The 19,917-nt window shown below is 41.3% G+C and overlaps 1 protein-coding gene across 1 annotated transcript; it reads right to left on the reverse strand.

The window, feature by feature from the left end:
- Window positions 1-367: 367 nt before the first annotated feature.
- On the reverse strand, window positions 368-18,905 carry LOC127436582 (radial spoke head protein 9 homolog). The gene is made up of 4 exons (XM_051690852.1): window positions 18,875-18,905; window positions 8,512-8,553; window positions 7,896-8,040; window positions 368-530 (listed from the first exon to the last, which is right to left on the reverse strand). The coding sequence occupies exons 1-4, from the start codon at window positions 18,903-18,905 to the stop codon at window positions 368-370; spliced, it is 381 nt and encodes a 126-aa protein (XP_051546812.1).
- Between the last annotated feature and the right edge of the window lie 1,012 nt (window positions 18,906-19,917).

Consider the following 19,917-nt stretch of genomic DNA (forward strand, 5'->3'; position numbering starts at 1 on the left):
GTAATTGTTGAACTGTCTGATTTAGAGGAATGTTGAGATTATATTATCGCAAAGGCAGATGTGCAAATAAAACGGCTGTGTTTATCTCACAAGCAGCTGTTTCTGAGTTTGCATGTGTTTGAGCCAGAGAGAAAGCAAGGCAAACTCTCATGACTGCCTTGAGGATGAAACATCAATACAGCTTTCAACCCTCCAAACATTTTGGCATTTGTTTATATTTTATCACATAAAATAACAGGAAAGAAAATCACAGTGACAGTAAGGTCACAAAGTTATGAGATAATGTTTTTACACCATCAGGGTTACCATCTAGACACCACAACTGGGTGATATAACATAAATGGGAGTGTGCTAAGTGTTTTGGCTGCTATAACATGAAAGAGAGGTCAAGATTCATAAGTCCATCTCCCATGTAGATGTATCCATGCTGTGGGGTCTGGGGAATGTGGTAGAAGGTGAGACCCAGCCAGAGTAGGCTGCGTAATACACACACGGTACCTCCCTGCTCAAACTGTAGACTCCATGACCCTCCAGGAAGAACACACACTGTAAGCACAATTTGGGACAAGAAACAGACTACATTTAATGGATCAAAGAGAAAATGAGACGAGAAATGACTTTACATAAACTGACTGTGAATTATTAGCCATAACACAGGAAGCATTGTCAAAAACCAGACTCAGATAATGTGACATGCTGAACAAAATCTGGAGAGAAGAACATTTGTTGACAGAGTTGGCTAAGTTAGGGATGACTTTTATCATAGCAGTGCATAAAGAAGAGCCGTTCAGTGGTCTTTCTGTCTGGGTGGCCCCCGCATCCAGCTGCTGCACTGGCTTGCACCCAGCACCACAAAACTCAATGCCAATGAAGTCTGTGTGTGTGTGTGAATCGCAGCTCTGAACATCAACTGCAAATGACTGTTTAGCAGAGACGGACCATTTTTATTAAAATGAATGGGAGAAATTGGAACGTCAAACCAAGAAACTCTAGGCCCCAACGGTAAACGGATGTAGAAAGGAAGTCAGGTACAGGTAAAAGAGCTAATCCTGTTTATATACATACATCGCCTGTCAATCAACTTCAGAACATGCATGCATGCACATTAGATATACAAGCTGGGAATTATTATTATTGTTTTTTTTTTTAGCATAATATGAGTTAAAGAAGCACAATTTATGATTTCAGTGTTGTCAAATTTTATTGCTTATTTGAAATATGTACTTAGTAATCTTGACCAACCATTTTGTAGATTTCTGTGTTTCCCATTCAAGCAGATAGGAGCTGCACTGGCATGACTGGAAATAGCCTCCCTAGAATGTTCCAAAGATGACCGACAGTGGACTGACTTGCTAGAAAGACTTTGGTTTAACCTAATAGTTTAAATGTCAACAACAGTAATGTCCATTGTCAGACACCCCTTCTTTTAGCAGTGTGACTCCCTCAAACTTTTTTTTATTTTATTTGTCTACTAAAAATGTCCAACAGTGTATGTACATGCATCACAGGACATTTATGTAAAATTGTTTCTAAAAGTCATGAAAATTCCCATCACGGTCTCATTTCCAGCACATCTCAAATTCTGTTTTGTGTTTAGAATTCTGTGGTGGGAATGATTCTGATGGAAATTACATTATCATTTTTTAAATAAAATGCCCGACCCCTTTTGTCTTGCTAAGGCTAATTTCATAGCTAACATTTTATTTATCCTAAATAATACACAAAACTAAATATTTAAACACATTCTGCCTAATATGGTAAAATTACAGCTTAATTAAAAAAAGGTCCAATAAATTATTCTGAAATTTATATTCTCAATAAAATAAGTGATAATTATCTTGATTTTTTTTCACCCCAAGAGATTTTCCTTAAAACATTACTTTCCCTTTTTTGACTTGGTTAAAAAGTACACTAACTTTGAGGGGAAAAAAACAAATTGAGGCAAATTGTTTTGTGTGGTGAAAAGGTTACCGCAACTGTGGGATCATTTTTACACAATAAATATTGAAATAGCTTATTTTGCTCTTTGTTTAGGTTGTCATAGTTTTAAACATGTAATCATTTGTTTATATGGCTTTTCATAGTTTAATTTGAAAGACTGGGTCTGTTAAAACAGTAAAACTCAATTTATAAAAATCATTGGAAAAGTGGCAAAAATAAATTATGAAGGCCTGGTAAAAGTTTCCAAGTCAGTTTAATGTGACCTTCATATCATAAAAAAAAAACCACTTGGAAATCTGTTCGTTTTCATAAAGAAATCAAACCCTCTGTCATGCAAATGCACAAAGTTGAAGAAACACCCCTAAACGGTGAAGGGAGTGCATTGCCATTGCAATGCAGCAATCGGAATGGCAGATTTTAAAGATGATATGTGGCAATTAGACTCCCAAAGCACCAAAGTATTGAGACAGGTATTCCCAATAGCTTCGGACTCTAGGGTAGACAGACTGGCAGTTTGGAGCCTTCCATCATCATTAAATTGAATGGCTTCCACCCATTTGTTGCAGTGATATTTGGCTCAAATTTATGCGGTAATAAAACACATTCTTCATTTCCAAGTTCTTGGGAAATCTCCCCACATCTTCCTGTCCAGGCCACATTCATGGAAACCTGAGAGAAGGCAAAGGGCGGTAAATAGCACTCATCAAGAGAGCTCTTTCCCAGTATACTCTACCCACTACCTGAGGCATCCAGACGAACCTGTTCACCTCTGGAACCTCTAGAGACCATATTGTGTTATTTCCACCTGACTGGTCATGTGGAAAAAGAGCAAAGTTTTAAACAGGGCAGGTAAATCCCCTCTTTCTGAGGCCTGAGCCAGCTACTTTTTCAGAGTACTAAGTCTCCAAAGACGAAACAAATCAGCTTAGCTGGATATTGCCTGGTGAGCAGCCATCCCTTAGAGAGAGAAATAAAGAAGGACAGTTCACCGCCTTTAACGAAACAGCAGAGATGTTTCTGACACACTTGAAATCTGGGCATATCTCCAGTTGGGTGACCGGGTCATCAAACTCTCTACTGTAAAACAAAGTGGCATTTGCCTTCTAAACCTGAGTCTGATAGTGATATTCCCTTTGAGGACATTATTCTTTGTCCTCTAATTTATGTAGTCTTTGATGGGTGATTACAGACTTCTCCTTCGTTGTCTGTCTTTACAGTTTAAGTTCACATCCAGCAAGAGGTCTTAATCGTGTTTTGAGTGCTGTATGATGCATCTAAATCCAAGGATAAAGACCAAAGTCATAAGCCAAAGTAGTGTTTTCTGTCAATTTTAAGGCTCAAACTGATGCTCTCATGATTCCATCTGGTTAAGATTCAGAATCAGCAGAACAAGATATTCCACTAGGAACTCTACAGCTGAATCAACGTTAAACAATCCGTATTTGGTCTGTAGCCTGGTCAAGCAATGGGCAAAGCTTCATGAAGAGTGTTTGATGAATAGCTTTCAGCAACCTTGCGAGCAAACCAATTTGTAGAAAGACCACAAAAGAATATTTTTCTGAACAACCTTTTTGTTAGTTGCCACCAACTGACAAACACGTCAGAGAGCAACCATGATGTATGAGAGGGAAACACTGATTTATTGTTGATGTAGAAATGGCAATCGCTCAAATGCTTCTCAGAAAGAATAAAAAAAAAGAGCGTAAGGAACGAGAACAACGGGATCATAGTTTGCAGAACAACACCCAAGATGTCTCCCTTGGTTTAGCCTAGACAGCTGCCAAATCATATCTGTCATTAGGATTCTTACACCCTCATCTTATTTCCCACCACTATATGGACTGGCTAAAAAAAGCAATTTGCATGTCAGCATCTTTTTTTTTTCCTTTTTTTTTTTTTTTGTGTAGTGCAGTGGTGTTAACAGGTGTTGTTCACCTCTGAATTACAGTAAAAATGCCTAATGAAAAAGAGGAGTTGGGATTTACTGCAAATATTTCGTTACAAGGTTTGAGGGTGGGAAGATGTCATTGCGAGTTCAAGAAAGAATATTGTGCCTGGAAATAAAACCGCACAAAGAATTAAGCATCACGCAAGTCGCGTGGCGCCATGCGAGGTTCGGACGTGTGAACGGCGAGCTCTGCGCACTTTGCTAGTTTTAACACTATTAATGTCATAAACCGGTGAGATTCGATATACTCGGTTACATAACTGTTCTAGGAAGACAATATGTCAAAGAATTCAAAATCCTCGGTCTCTGGAGACATTAAAAGACACTTACGTGGTCAAGATCTTGAAGGGATGTTGCAAGCCGCTGGCACCCCTCATGATATAATATTGGGAGGAGACTTTAATCTTTTGATGGACTCAGTCCTTGATCATAGTGAAGCAAAAGAGTGTAAGCCCCCAAGAGCAACATTTTTCACAGGATGTGTAAAAATCTTGGTCTTACAGATATGTGGAAACGTTTTAACCCATCTGGTAGGGACTGTAAATTTTTTTCATCAGTCCATAAGATTTATTCTAGAATAGATTTTTTTTTTTTTTTTTTTTTTTTATCTAAGTCCCTCATTTCATCTGTTGTTAATTGCTCAATTGGAAACATTTTAGTCTCAGATCATGCCCTGGTGAGTTTAGAGGTGTTGCCGCATATGGAGAAAAGGAAATCATATAGTTGGCTCTTTAATGTATCCCTTTTGCAAAATCCTGAATTCCAACAAATGTTAAAGGCTGAAATCAATGTTTATATGGAGACCAACTGGTCCTCAGTATCCTCTGTGGTCGTGGCTTGGGAGGCACTTAAGGTGGTTCTTAGGGGCTGGATCATACAGTATGCCTCATTCACTAAAAAATCCAAAGCACAAGAACTCATGGAGTTGGAAGGGAATATTAAAAGTGCCGAAACAGAGCTGAAGCGCCAAATGTCGTCTGATGGCCTCAGAGAATTGACCCAACTGAAATACAGATATAACACTATTTTGTCAAGGAAGGTGGAGTTTTGGCTATTGAGGGCAAGACAGTCATACTTTGAGTCAGGGGACAAGGCAGGAAAACTTCTGGCTAGATATAGAAAACAGAGAGAGATTTTTTCTACCATTCCCTCAGTGCTGGAGGTGAAATATTTACCTCAGCCATTGATATTAATAATGCTTTTAAAGAATTCTATTTTGATCTCCATAGTTCCACGTGTTCGATTACTGATGAGGATATTAGAAACTTTGTGGAACCATTAGAACTTCCAAAACTGACGGCTGAGCAAAAAAAGTCTCTTGATTCTGAGATAACCTTGGAGGAGCTTGGCGAGGTAATTAAGGCCTAGCCTACAGGCAAGTCTCCGGGGCCAGATGGCTTTGCTGCTGAGTTTTTCAGATCTTATGCTACAGAACTGGCTCCACTTTTGCTAGAAGTTTATACGGAATCATTAAAGATTGGAAAGTTTCTGCCAACCATGACGCAAGCCCGGATCAGTCTGATTCTTAAAAAGGACAAAGATCCAAGCGAGAGTAAGAGTTACTGTCCCATTTCCCTGATCCATCTAAATGTTAAAATATTGTTACAAATTTTGGCTAACCGATTAAGTAAAGTTATGACATTTCTTATACATATAGATCAGGTGGGGTTTATTCAGGGCCGTAGCTCTTCTGATAACATTAGGCATTTCATCAATATCATGTCGTCAGTGGTAAATGATCAGACTATGGTCGCTGCCATATGACTTGATGCCGAAAAGGCATTTGATATGGTAGAATGGGATTATCTTTTAAGATTTTGTAAATGCACAGGTTTGGGAATACTTTTATTGGTTGGATTAAGTTACTTTATAGACACCTGGTAGCAGTGGTACAAACAAATTGATTAATTTCAGATTATTTTACTCTGGATAGGGGCACCCAGCAGGGTTGCCCTCTTTCCCCAATATTGTTCTGTCTTGCCCTGGAACCATTAGCAGCCGCGATAAGAAAGGAGGATGATTTTCCAGAGGTGGTGGCGGGAGGTGTGGCGCATAAGCTTTTGCTTTACGCAGATGATATTTTATTATTCATCTCCGACCCTACTAGATCTATGCCTTGCCTCCACAGAATTATTCATTCCTTTTCTAAGTTCTCGGGATACAGAGTTAATTGGTTTAAACCCGAAGCTTTGGCTCTGACAGCATACTGCCCAGTCGGTAACAGCTTTTCAGCCGGGCCCCTTCCAGTGGCCCAAACAGGGTATTTTATTCCCAGCAAATTTGTGTGATTTAGTGATTTAATTTTGACCCTATAATAAAAAGTTTTCAAGCGATGTGGGCAGGTGGGCTTCATTACATTTATCTATGATTGGGAAGGTTAATGTTATTAAAATTAATTGTATTCCAAAATTCAACTACCTGCTACAGTCTCTCCCTATAGATATCCCCCTCACTTATTTCAAGCAATTTGATAGCATAGCGAAGTCCTTCATTTGGAACGGTAAACGTCCCAGATTACATTTCAGTAAATTGCATAGGCCGATTGACAAAGGTGGGCTAGGCCTACCTGAGATTTTGTTTTATTATTATGCATTCAGTCTCAGACATTTGGCTCATTGGTCGCTTCTACCTGAGAGAGCCCCTCCCTGGTTTTGTATTGAACAGGAATTCTTGCCCCTATTTCGCCATTGCAAAGCCTTTCTATCAAACTAATCGGAGAAGTTAAGTTACAACCCGTTATCTCGCATTTGCACTTGGTATGGACAAAAGTGTCCAGAGTGTTTAATTCGGACATTTAATTAAATGTTGCCTCAAGCATATGGCTGAACCTAAAATTATGTATTAATAAGTCCCCTTTCTGTTGGTCAGAGTGGATTGTGAGGGAGGTGAATACACTCAGTGACCTATATAAGAGTGGAGTGTTGAGATCCTTTGAAAATTTGGTTCACCATTTTGGAATTCCCAGACCTCAGTTCTTTAGGTATTTACAGCTACGACACCTGCTCTGTACTATTTTTGGGAGTAGCATACACCACCCTAAAGCGGCAGATACTCTGGGAGAGGTGATTACTGCTTTTGGAAAAGTCATGAGGCATCAGTGTATTACTCCCTGCTAATTCAGAGTCTGGGGACGGACCTTTAACTTCTATAAAGAGATTATGGGAGAAAGATTTAAACATGGTATTGGAGGAAGGAGTGTGGGCTAGGATTCTAAAAAAAACGTCAAGTCTGCATCTAGAGATGCAAGGGTGCACCTTATGCAATTCAAGATTTTACATCGATTCTATTGGACCCCCTCTAGATTGTATAGGCTTGGTCTTAAAGACACACCCACCTGCTGGCGATGCTAGTCAGAAGTTGGAGACACAACCCATGATTTTTGATGGTGTGTTAAGATCCAAGAATTTTGTTGAAGGTTCAGAGTTTTATGTGTGACGTATTGGGCAATAAAATGCCCCAGAATCTCTATTTTAGGCAATGGGGCGGTCATCAATAAAGGGTATAAACACATAAAAAACTGGGTCCTAACCAGTGTCATTATCACCAGACAAGTTGTTTTAAGGGGATGGAAGTCAGCTGGAGTGCCCCATTTCAGGAGTGGTGCTCGGAGATGGGGAGGGTGGCGGATTTCTAAGAAGGGTCATCTAGAAGAATGGGAAATTTGGATTTGTTTGTTGGGAAATGGGGCAAATATTTGGTGTTCTTGGAGGGCTCTCGGGGTTGGGCAGTGGACAGAGAGGTGGTTATTTATGTGTGTGATTATTTTATTTTATGTTTTTGTGTGTGTGTGTGTGCATGTGCTCATGTGTGACCACAGAGGTGTTTGTTAAGGGTCGGGGTGGAGTTGGGGATTGGGAGGGGTGGTAGTAGGGGTTAAATGTTGATTCGGTATATATATATGTTTTGCTTTTCTTTGTTTGTTGTGTGAATCAATAAAAAATGTTAATCACAAAAAAAAAAAAAAAGCATAATGCAAAATGGTAATGAAAGATTAGATTTGCTATCGTTGGGAATGTCCTCCCTCAAAGGATCTAGGAAGTCGAGAGCAGGGTTCATTTTAGCCATTTCCAAGATGGATTTCTTCTTCAAGTTAACTGGCTCACGAAAGTGCAGGTAGTTGCGCAGCTTTGCAGCCTCAGACGGATGTAGACCTGTAAAACATGAATATATGTCTTTTGTATATGTGAAACAGTATGTATTATGCAATGATAAATCATTCACACAGTAAAAAACAGTGCCATCCAGTTATCTTGAGAATAAAAAATAGATATATTTTTACTCCAATTTTGTGCAAAAAATCTTAATTTTTATTCCGTATTCCATACATTGTTCAGAAAATTTGCATATTTCAAAGTACACATAATACAGTATATACAGCAGAAATAGTATGAGTATATAATAGTTTGCTATTCCAAACAAAGCTAGAGTCTTTAGAGAATTAAGATGGGAGTTGCTGTAATTGAGACCATAATCTTTACACACACATCTGAAATTATGATATATGATCAGCAGAATAGAAACATACAGAATTTAGTGTTATACACAGCTCCTTCTCAGTTCTAATAGAAAGTATATACACTTACAAACTAACAAACATACAGATTGTGCACACACAAACTCACAAATTAACTTCTTGAAAGATTTTGGCTGTAAGCATATAGTACCTCCAAAGTTTCAGTTTGTCAGCACTTTGCCTCTGGGGCTCTTGACAAATGCACCATGTGGCACCACAGATCCGTCTTTATCAATATGAAACACTCTCGTGACAACCGACTCTGCTCATTTACTTTTACCTACGGAAGGAGAAAAACATGTTAATTCAACAAGCCACCTGCCAATTACGATATTTACTTCAACGCTCACCAGGAATAAACAAAAAGCCAAATAAATAATAACAGTTCCTTTTAATCAAAGCATTACCACGTCAACATAAACAACACATTCATCATTCGTTTTGTGTGGGTATTCTTTTCTTCCGTTGAAGCACTTTTCCACAATATCTTGAAAAAAACACTCTGAGTACTAAATATTAAAGTCAGTCTCAGATTGGACATATCAAAGGACTGGTGCCTTTAGTTTACAGTATGTCACAACCATGAACAACATGATTTGCATCTTGCTATTGCTAGTTAGAAGTAGGTTAAGGGGAGGGACATTCATATTCTAGAGAGCATTTGATTGGGCAAAATGAGTGAATGCAGCATGAGTCATCAACATTTTTGGTCTGTGCGGCAGCGGGGGCGTGGTCAAGCATCTCTCCGGAGAGAGAGAAAGTGGTAAGGGCGCTTACACCCGAGCTAAATTATGTCTAACACCTGTCTCTAATTTCAGTGAGCACGGGGAGAGCGGCATAAAAGAGCCACACCGCCAGTGTTCGGTCTCAGTGTCTGAAGAGGAGGACTTCAGACACTGAGACCGAAAAACCTTCCGAAACCTTCCCCTACCCCGATGCCCCGCCACTCTCCCCCTCAGGGGGGAGCCCACCGATGCAAGTGTGGGCATAGCGCCTGGGCCAGCCTGCTGGAGGTGCGGGGACCCAGACCACTTCCGGGATCAGTGCCCTCTGATGGAGCTGGGGATGGTGGTGCAGGTCTCTGACATCCCGCAGGCTGCCCCCGACCGGCCGGAGCATACCAGATACCGGTAAGTGTCAAGGGAGGTACTCACCAAGTGTTGGTGGACACCGGGTGTAATCAAACCACTATCCACCAACGCTTGGTTCAACCCGAGGCTTTGGGCACAAATAAAACAGTGAGGGTGAAATGTGTGCACGGGGATATTCATAAGTATACAGTGGTGACCCTGACAATTAAATTCTGGGGGAAAAAGCATAGAGTGGAGGCCGCGGTTAGTTCCCGCCTCACCCATCCGCTGATTTTGGGGACTGATTGGCCTGACTTTAGAGTTTTATTAAAGGGAATTTGTGCGGATGGGTCCTGTATGAAATTAGGGAGATGTGCAATGTGCGATGCTCTGGCAGGGGAGGCGGAGCCGGGGCTGTCCTCGACAGCTCCACGTCATAATGACGAGAGAGGGGGAGAGGCTGCAGCTCCTCCCCTTCTCAGGGAATTCCCTGAGGGGGATTTCCCTTTGGAGCAGTCGTGAGACGAGACCCTCAAACACACCTTCGACCAAGTGAGAGTCATTGATGGTCAACGACTCCAGCCTGACATCACCCTTTCATACCCCTATTTTGCAATTATAAATGAGCGGTTGTATAGAGTGACACAGGATGCTCAGACTAAAGAAGATACAACCCAACTTTTGATACCACAGAGCCGTCGGGAAATGGTATTCTAGGCAGCTCATTATAATCCCATGGTGAGAAAGGAAAACACTGAACTGTCTAATAGCCCACTTCTATTGGCCGGGCATTGGCGGCGATGTCCGCAGGTGGTGTGTGGCATGCCGCGAATGCCAGCTGATTAACCCACCGGCCACCCCAAAAGTGCCATTGTGCCCTCTTCCGTTGATCGAGGTCCCCTTTGAGAGAATTGGAATGGACCTCGTCGGACATCGCTTTGTATTAGTCCTAGTGGACTATGCAACGCGATATCCGGAAGCAGCACCTCTTCGCAACATCTCAGCACGCAGTGTTGTGGAGGCACTCTTCAAAATAATCACCCGGGTGGGGATTCCGAAAGAAATCCTCACCGATCAGGGCACAACGTTTATGTCACGAACACTACGTGAGCTGTATGGATTGTTGAGTATTAAATCAATTCGCACCAGCGTGTACCATCCTCAAACAGATGGCCTGGTGGAACGATTTAATAAAACCCTCAAAAACATGATTCGTAAGTTCGTGCACGACGATGCTAGAAATTGGGATAAATGGCTCGACCCCCTGTTATTTGCAGTACGAGAGGTCTCGCAAGTCTCCACTGGCTTCTCCCCATTCGAGCTGCTGTATGGGCGACGCCCACGTGGTGTGCTTGATGTATTGCGAGAGGCCTGGGAGGAGGGACCTTCAAATAGTAAGAATGAAATTCAATATGTTCTTGATCTTAGAGCAAAACTCCACAATTTGGGGCAACTAACACAGGGGAATTTGTTCCAAGCTCAAGAACGACAGTGCCGACTGTATGACAGAGGAACTCAGCTAAGGGAATTTGCACCGGGAGATAAAGTGCTTGTATTTCTTCCCACATCGAGCTCTAAATTACTCGCCAAGTGGCAAGGACCCTTTGAGGTCACACGACGAGTGGGAGATCTCGATTATGAGGTTAAACGAACCGATAGAGGGGGCGCACATCAAATATACCACCTCAATCTTCTGAAATTGTCGAGGGAGGCGGTCCCTGTGATGTTGGCTACGGTAGTTCCCAAGAAGGTGGAGCTCGGACCGGAGGTGAGTTCAAAACATAAACAGTTCACCCCGGTCACTGCGGAGACCACCTCTCACCGAGTCAACTTGCGGAGGTTGCTAGGTTGCAACAGGAGTTTGCGGATGTGTTTTCCCCTCTACCGGGATGTACAAACCTCATTCACCACCACATCGAGACCGAACCGGGGGTCGTGGTACGTAGCCGCCCCTACCGATTACCCGAACACAAGAAGAAAATCCTTCGGGAAGAATTGGATGCAATGCTCGATATGGGGGTAATAGAAGAATCCCACAGCGATTGGTCCAGCCCAGTTGTTCTAGCGCCTAAAAGCGATGGGTCTGTACGGTTCTGTGTGGATTATAGGAAAGTCAACGCGGTGTCTAAATTTGATTCGTATCCAATGCCTCGCGTTGATGAGTTGCTCGATCGGTTGGGCACTGCTCGATTTTATTCGACATTGGATTTGACGAAGGGTTATTGGCAGATCCCCTTGACACCAATTTCCCGTGAAAAAACCGCCTTCTCCACACCATTTGGTTTACACCAGTTTGTGACACTTCCGTTCAGTTTGTTTAGAGCCCCGGCTACGTTTCAGCGTCTCATGGACCGAATCCTCAGACCACATTCAGCTTACGCTGCTGCCTATTTAGATGACATCATCATTTACAGCAATGATTGGCAGTGGCACATGCAACATCTGAGGGCGGTTCTGAGATCACTGCGCCGAGCGGGACTCACAGCAAACCCAAAGAAGTGCACGACTGGGCGGGTGGAGGTACGGTATCTGGGGTTCCACTTGGGCCACGGGCAGGTGCGTCCCCAAATTGACAAGACAGCGGCGATTATAGAAGGTTTGTGCCTAATTATTCGGACGTCACCAGCCCGCTGACTGATCTCACTAGAAAGGGAGCTCCAGACCCGGTCCAGTGGATGGAGCAGTGTCAGCAGGCGTTCACGCAAGTTAAAGCCGCACTTTGCGGGGGGACGCTTTTACATTCACCTGACTTCTCTCTCCCTTTTGTTTTACAGACAGATGCTTCAGACAGAGGGCTGGGGGCCATGCTCTCGCAGGTGGTGGAGGGGGAGGAGTGCCTGGTGCTGTACATTAGCCGTAAGCTCTCGTTGAGGGAAACTAAATACAGCACCGTGGAAAAGGAGTGTCTCGCCATCAAGTGGGCGGTCCTCACTCTCCGATACTACCTGTTGGGGTGGGCCTTCACCCTCTGTTCCGATCACGCCCCACTCCAGTGGCTCCACCGCATGAAAGATACCAACGTGCGGATCACCCGTTGGTATCTGGCTCTTTAGCCGTTTAAGTTCAAGGTGGTCCACAGACCGGGGGTGCAGATGGCTGTCACCGACATCCTCTCCAGGAATGGGGGGGGAGTGGTAGGCAGGCCGGATGCTGCCCCGGCCTGAGGTGGGCGGTGGGGATATGTGGCAGCGAGGACGTGGTCAAGCATCTCGTGGTCAAGAAGTGTTACAGTCTGTTTTCCTGGAAGAGAAAAAATATGTATTTTTACTTATATCTGCTGAAAGTTAATTTTATCAACTTTTAGGAAAACACTTTCATATATATGATTTTACAGTTTAGACATTGACAAAAAGCCACTAAATTCTTTAAAAGACTTCCTTTCACAAAAGTCTATGTAAGATATACCACATAAATAAAGACAGATGGGAGGAAGGGTTTACTGTAAGTTTTTTATTTTTTCCTATTTCCAGAGATAAAGCATGCTTATTTTAGCCCCATCTGTGCCGTGTAACCCACCGCCTCTCCTCTTACCGTGACCTCTTCCTCAATAGCTTCGTCCCCCTCTCCTTGAGTGTGTGTCTCTGTGAGCTCGTACTCATGGGATGGGTCACCCGTGAATCACCCCTATGATGACATCTGCATTCAAGGACTCGGTGGCTGGATATGTATTTTTTTTCTCCCTCAATACTAGAATATTGGCACACTGTATATCTTAGGTAAAAGAATAAATATTATACATTTTATTAAATGGTTTCACTAACAAAATATTTTTTTAAATAGCTAATACTAATATAGGTATATAATATAATATATATATACACACACACACACACACACACACACACACACACACACACACACACACACACACACACTGGGCCAAAAGTTTGGAATAATGTACAGATTTTGCTGTTTCGGAAGGAAATTGGTACTTTAATTCACCAAAGTGGCATTCAACTGATCACAAAGGATAGTCAGGACATTACTGATGTAAAAAAACAGCACCATCACTATTTTTGATAAAATCTTTACAGGTCCCATTTCCAGCAGCAATCACTTCAACACCTTATCCTTGAGTAATCATGCTAAATTGCTAATTTGGTTCTAGAAAATCACTTGCCATTATATCAAAAACAGTTGAAAGCTATTTGGTTCGTTAAATGAAGCTTAACAGTGTCTTTGTGTTTGTTTTTGAGTTGCCACAGTATGCAATAGACTGGCATGTCTTAAGGTCAATATTAGGTCAAAATGGCAAAAAAGAAACAGCTTTCACTAGAAATTCATCAGTCAATCATTGTTTTGAGGAATGAAGGCTATACAATGCTTGAAACTGCCAAAAAACTGAAGATTTCATACAAAGGTGTACACTACAGTCTTCAAAGACAAAGGACAATCGGCTCTAACAAGGACAGAAAGAGATGTGGAAGGCCAGATGTACAACTAAACAAGAGGATAAGTACATCAGAATCTCTAGTTTGAGAAATAGACGCCTCACATGTCCTCAGCTGACAGCTTCATTGAATTCTACCCACTCAACACCAGTTTCATGTACAACAGTAAAGAGAAGACTCAGGGGTGTAGGCCTTACGGGAAGAATTGCAAAGAAAAAGCCACTTTTGACACAGAAAATCAAAAAGAAAAGGTTAGAGTGTGCAAAGAAACACAGACATTGGACAACAGATAACTGGAAAAGGGTGTAATGGATCTTAACCCCATTGAGCTTTTGTGGGATCAGCTAGACTGTAAGGTGCATGTGAAGTGCCCGACAAGACAGCCACATCTATGGCAAGTGCTACAGTAAGCGTAGAGTAAAATGTCACCTGAGTATCTGGACAAACTGACAGCTAGAATGCTAAGGATCTACATAGCTGTCATTGCTGCACGTGGAGGATTTTTTGATGAGAACTCTTTGAAGTAGTTTATTTTTTTTTAAATTGTAATAGTAATTTTTCACATTATCAATGTCCTGACTATACATTGTGATCAGTTGAATGATACTTTAGTGAATAAAAGTACCAATTTCTTTCCATAAGAGCTAAATCTGTACATTATTCCAAACTTTTTACCCCCATTGTGTGCGTGTGTGTATGTTTATATATATATATATATATATACACACACACACACACACACACACATACATTTTAAGATCAAATGACAGTAATCTATTAAGAGAAAGGAAGCGTCTGACAGCTGGCAGGATGTATGTTCTGGTCAACCTAATGCCACTGCGTGATCCCAAGAGCTTTACACACTGTATGTGTCAACTAGTGCTGTTAACACCAACTATCAGTGACAGGAGAAGTCAGCTGTCTGCTGTGAACACATCTCTGTGTGTGTGTGTGTGTGTGTGTGGTGCAGATTTTCTGAAGAAAATCACAAACATAGATTTTGCCTTTGCACAGGCATTAGTGTACATTTAAAACATTTTTAAGATACCATTTGTGTAGACCTAGAATTTATAAAATAATATAATAGCCTACAATGTGGGTCAAACTCAAGAAGATTATCAAGAGCAGATCATATTTCACTCCAAAATCAAAAGAAAAAATAATAAATTATATTTTTAGTCCCTATTTTAGAAGCATTTCTTTTTTTTTTTTTTTTTTTTTTTTTTTTGCATTTGTGACATTGCTGCCAAAGTCTCATTACTGTAAAGCCAAATAAATAAATAAATCTAAGTATCGTTGCCATAATGCAAAAAGTAATGATATATTGTTTAAATGAAGTATTTGTGCATCATGGAAACATTTGGCATACTGCCTTTAACATATGCTGATTTGAATAAAAGTACTTATTTTGTCAGGACCGATTTTACATTTCTGTATTACAGAAATGAGAGTCATCATTGTTCTTGATTGTGATGATGAGTAATGAATATGGGTTAGAATTTGCAAAATGCTTCATCATGAGAATAATGTCACAGCACAAAAAAATCCTAATGGTTCTAACACAGGCTTCATTTTCTTTATATAAAAAATATATACAGTCTATATTTTTTGTTATGAATGTTCTTTGTGAATGAATTCACCCATTTTGCTTCTAACATGTTGTGTGACAGTTCTTTTGTTCACCTTTCTTTGGTCTATACATCTCTAGAGCATAGGCTTTTTTTTTTTACTTTTATAAACACAACACATGAGACCAAAAACCTTGACAAGCAACATCTGTTACAGGTGTCATGTACTTAACACTCCAGCACAGTCACTGAGCATGAGTGCGAGCAGGCTGATATATCTGCATTACTGTGAATAGCGACGGTACTTCAGCGCTGTCAAGGAACCGTTAACCACAAAGACCCTGTTGAGTTAGTGATACTGAATTTTTAACACACACACACACACAAACACAAAGAGAGAGAGATACAGACACACACACTCATTCACAGGAGATTAGCAGCAACAACATCACACCCGCCGGTTATAACTCACAAAGCGCAGACCTCTCTGCAAGGCTATGACCATAGGGGAAAGATTTGGGACAGGAATGAAAGGGGAGGATGGGGAAGAGAGGAAGAAGAAGAGATGAGGGAGGAAAGGAAGGAAAGATGTCTGAATTTCATATCTTTGGACACCGATTTTCATGGAGCATAGACACCTTGTTATGTTTATGGTTGTATGGATGGAAACTATAGAGTGCAAAAGTCCCCGCCCACTTTTTCAGCTGTCTTGGTTCCGAAATAATTTTTACCATTAATTGTTTCCATAGGGATTTCAAAAGCCATATTCTAAGCCATAAACCAAACCAACCAGCTCTCAGGTGAATCTCAAGACTGATCTCACAGTAAAATCAGAAATGGTAGCTTGACTTTTCTTTATCTAAAATCAGTCTGTGCTTACTGAATTGCAAAACACTGCCCCCAGTGGTGAAGCGTTAAGTGTTGTTGTGTGTATGAGCAAGTGTGAGCTCCATTTTCTGGGTGTATAGTCCACGGAGAGGCGCCAAATGTGAGTTGTTTCCAGTTATACAGGCTGTAATACAATGAATAGGAATGCATATTTTATATACTGTACCTCATCCAACCCAAACCCTAAACCTAAACCTAACCATTAGTGGTGTAAAAATGTAATGTTACAGGGAATAATGCAACATCCAAATCGCGCTTGTAACTGATTATGCAAACACAATTACTTTATGGTTTTGAAGTGTGATCCGATCCCGGGTCTCCTTCGCTGCTGATGCAACACGCTTTAGGTCGCACCCCTAGCCCTAGGGAAGGTAAACGTGATGGAGCTGATGCAAAAAAGTTTGATAGGAGATGCCGCTTGTCAATGTGTCAGCATAATGTGGACGATCCTAGTGTACTGGAACTCCCAGAAACAACATGCCAACTTCCTGTGTGATCTTGTTGGAATCACAACATTACACATTTTTATTTGAAGCAATAAGTTTTTAGAAAACTAGACAAAAAGAAAAAGGTACAAGACTGTGTACTTACTGAAAAATACTTACAGAAAAATCCCACGAAGCAATGCAAATGACATAAATAAAAAAGAAAAATATAGAACTATTGATTTTAAGTACAGAAACAATACATTTTAAGTTTGTTGCAAAATAATAAAATAAATGCAAATATAGAGAGTGTAGGGTGACCGACTTGCTCGCATCATTCACAGTGTGTCATGGACGTGGACAGGGGCTGTTAAGCTTGTTTGGCACACTTTGTTGGCTGCAGTTATCTTACGTCAGCAGCCATATCACCCTGTAACGTTCGTTGGTCACCCACTGAGGCTAAGCAGGGTTGAGCCTGGTCAGTACCTGGATGGGAGACCTCCTGAGGAAAACTAAGGTTGCTGCTGGTAGACGTGTTACGGAGGCTAGCAGCGGGGGCTCACCCTGCGGTCCATGTGGGTCCTAACGCCCCAGTGTGGTGATGGGGACACTATACTATTAAAGGCACCGTCCTTCGGATGAGATGTTAAAGCCAGGTCCTTACTCTCTGTGGTCATTAAAAATCCACGGACACTTCTCGTAAAGAGTAGGCATGTAACCCCGATGTCCTGGCCAAATTCCCCCAATTGGCCCTTCTCTCTCTCCCTACCTGCCGCGTTCCGCCACATTTATCCCTCTCCTCGGCTGATTAGCCCAATTGGGGGCTGGCCGTGTGTAGTCACGGCCCAGCCCCACCCTCCTCCTCATCACAGGCCTCTTAATAATCCCCTCCCATGAATTGGCTCTATCACTCTACTCTACACCAACAGCTGGTGTGTGGTGAGCGTACTGGCATACAATGGCTGCCTTCGCATCATCAAGGTGGATGCTGCACACTGGTGGTGGTTGAGGAGAGTCCCCTGTTCACTATGTAAAGTGCTTTGAGTGCAGTGCCAGAAAAGTGCTATATAAATGTAACATTCACCAGAAATTCTGCTATTAAACACGCAGACTGAAATTTTGAAATGTACCTTATTGAAATAACACAGACTGATGCCTTCAACAGAGGCATATACCATCGATTAACCTCAGAGTTTATGGAAGGTCTGTCTTTAAGGATTTATAGGTTATTGTTAAAAATCAGTTCGCCTGTGGAGAAAATTAATGCGATTTTTACTTTCAGAATCAGACTGTCGCACTCTATTGCAACTTAGGATAAATCCTAAGCACTGAAAAGCTCACTGCAATTTTTTTTCACTAGATGATACAACAGCAGTCTTGTTTGTTATGCTGACACCTATTAGCATGGATGCAGCATCACGGAAAAGCAAATATTTTTTAACAAATTGTATTGTATTAGAAACACCCTACTCACAAAGATATTTGTAACCCATAAATTATTCTACAAACCAAAAATGTCTGATAATACCCCCAAACACACATTATTGGTTGAGTCACTGTTGCGCCACTCAAACGTATGTGACACAATGCTTACACTTTTACGGGGAAATCAACCTACAAATGGCTTATATAATTGTCTCTGTATATTAAGCTGGGATAGGGGAAAGCGTTCCCTACCTGAAAAAAAATACACATTTCAGCTACAAGACAAAGACCCCAGACAACAGTTTTGGAGCCTGAGATTTCCTGCACCATTCTGTCTGATAACTAGGAAAAAGACTTAGTCAGGGAATTCTTTCTCTAATTCTTCAGTTTCTATTCTCATTTCTCTCTGTCCTTGGGCTGTCTCCTTTTTTCCTCCCGAGTAAACTCTGCAAACTTTAAAAGATGTCTGGCAAGGAAACAACATTTTGCTATTAGTTTTCTTTAAAAAGTTTTGTCTGGGTAAGTGGAATAAGTTCACTCCCAGGGCTTGGTGAAGGTCTATCACACCACCTCTGAGAATGCTACCTTACAGACCACCAGCGTTGCCATGGGAATAATCCCTGCAGAGAAAAGGGAGGGATCTAAAGGGGAAATCAATGCCATCAGGCTTTGTGGTTGGCTGGCATACAGATCAGTCATACATACTCTGGTTCATGAGGTCAGAGGCATCAATCATGACTTCAAAAAAGAGCACAGACTAACTGAAAGGAGGAAAGAAGGGAGGAGAGGTGGAAACATCTTAGTCTGTGTTAATGGAGGGATGAATCATCATTGGAGGTACCACATACAACCGCAACAATAATTAGTTCCTGTAGTTTGAAAGACCAAACCCAGCTGGAGACATCTCAATCATTATCATGTTATGTGTTTTACATGAACATGATAGAATCTACATAATTTCCAAAGAGACCAGTCAATATTGTACACTTTCTTTAAAAAGCAAAAGTTTACTCGCTGTCCAAATGGTCAGTTTCCATGATTTCAGCAGCTGTTTCTAAAGTTTTAATAAAGTATTTCTGGATTTGCTACAGCTGCCAACACTTGACTCAGTTCAATCCAGAATTCTTTTCTGGTCTGGGAGTTTTGCCACTTGAGGCCCCAAACTACCTCCATTCAGTGAAACTTGACCTACGATCAGCACGTTTTAGCTCATTTTAAGAATAACTATAATATGTATTTATATGACTCAAATGCATCTATTCTTGACTCCATACAAGAATGTGGGAGTTGTAAAACCCTCTGAGGCTTTAAAGTGGTGTCAAATATTGTGAATGCTGTTGTTTCTGGCTCTCATAGAATGAAACGGTGTGTACACGTCACTATTTTGTCTGTTTAAAAACCCTAAACATCTTTGAAATGGTTTGAAGAGTTTCTAAATGAAATCATTTCTTGTATATTTGCGCACATACACACACACACACACACACACACACACACACACACACACACACACACAATCATCAGATCAGTTTCTTAATGAGTTTGGACGCTTGATCCTGGGTATTTGTTGCGGGTCACTGAGGCTGAGACTGAGTTTGTGGCTGATTATGGTGTTAATATAAGAAGATTTTGCTCTATCCTAACTAATGAGCTGGAAACACAGTCACAGTCAAATGAGAAATGTGTCAAGAGTGTGTGTGTGTGGGGTGCGTTCGTTCATCCATTACCAGGAAAACCGAGGCTTAATC

The sequence above is a fragment of the Myxocyprinus asiaticus genome, chromosome 47 (genome assembly GCF_019703515.2).
Source record: "Myxocyprinus asiaticus isolate MX2 ecotype Aquarium Trade chromosome 47, UBuf_Myxa_2, whole genome shotgun sequence".
NCBI classification, from domain to species: Eukaryota; Metazoa; Chordata; class Actinopteri; order Cypriniformes; family Catostomidae; genus Myxocyprinus; species Myxocyprinus asiaticus.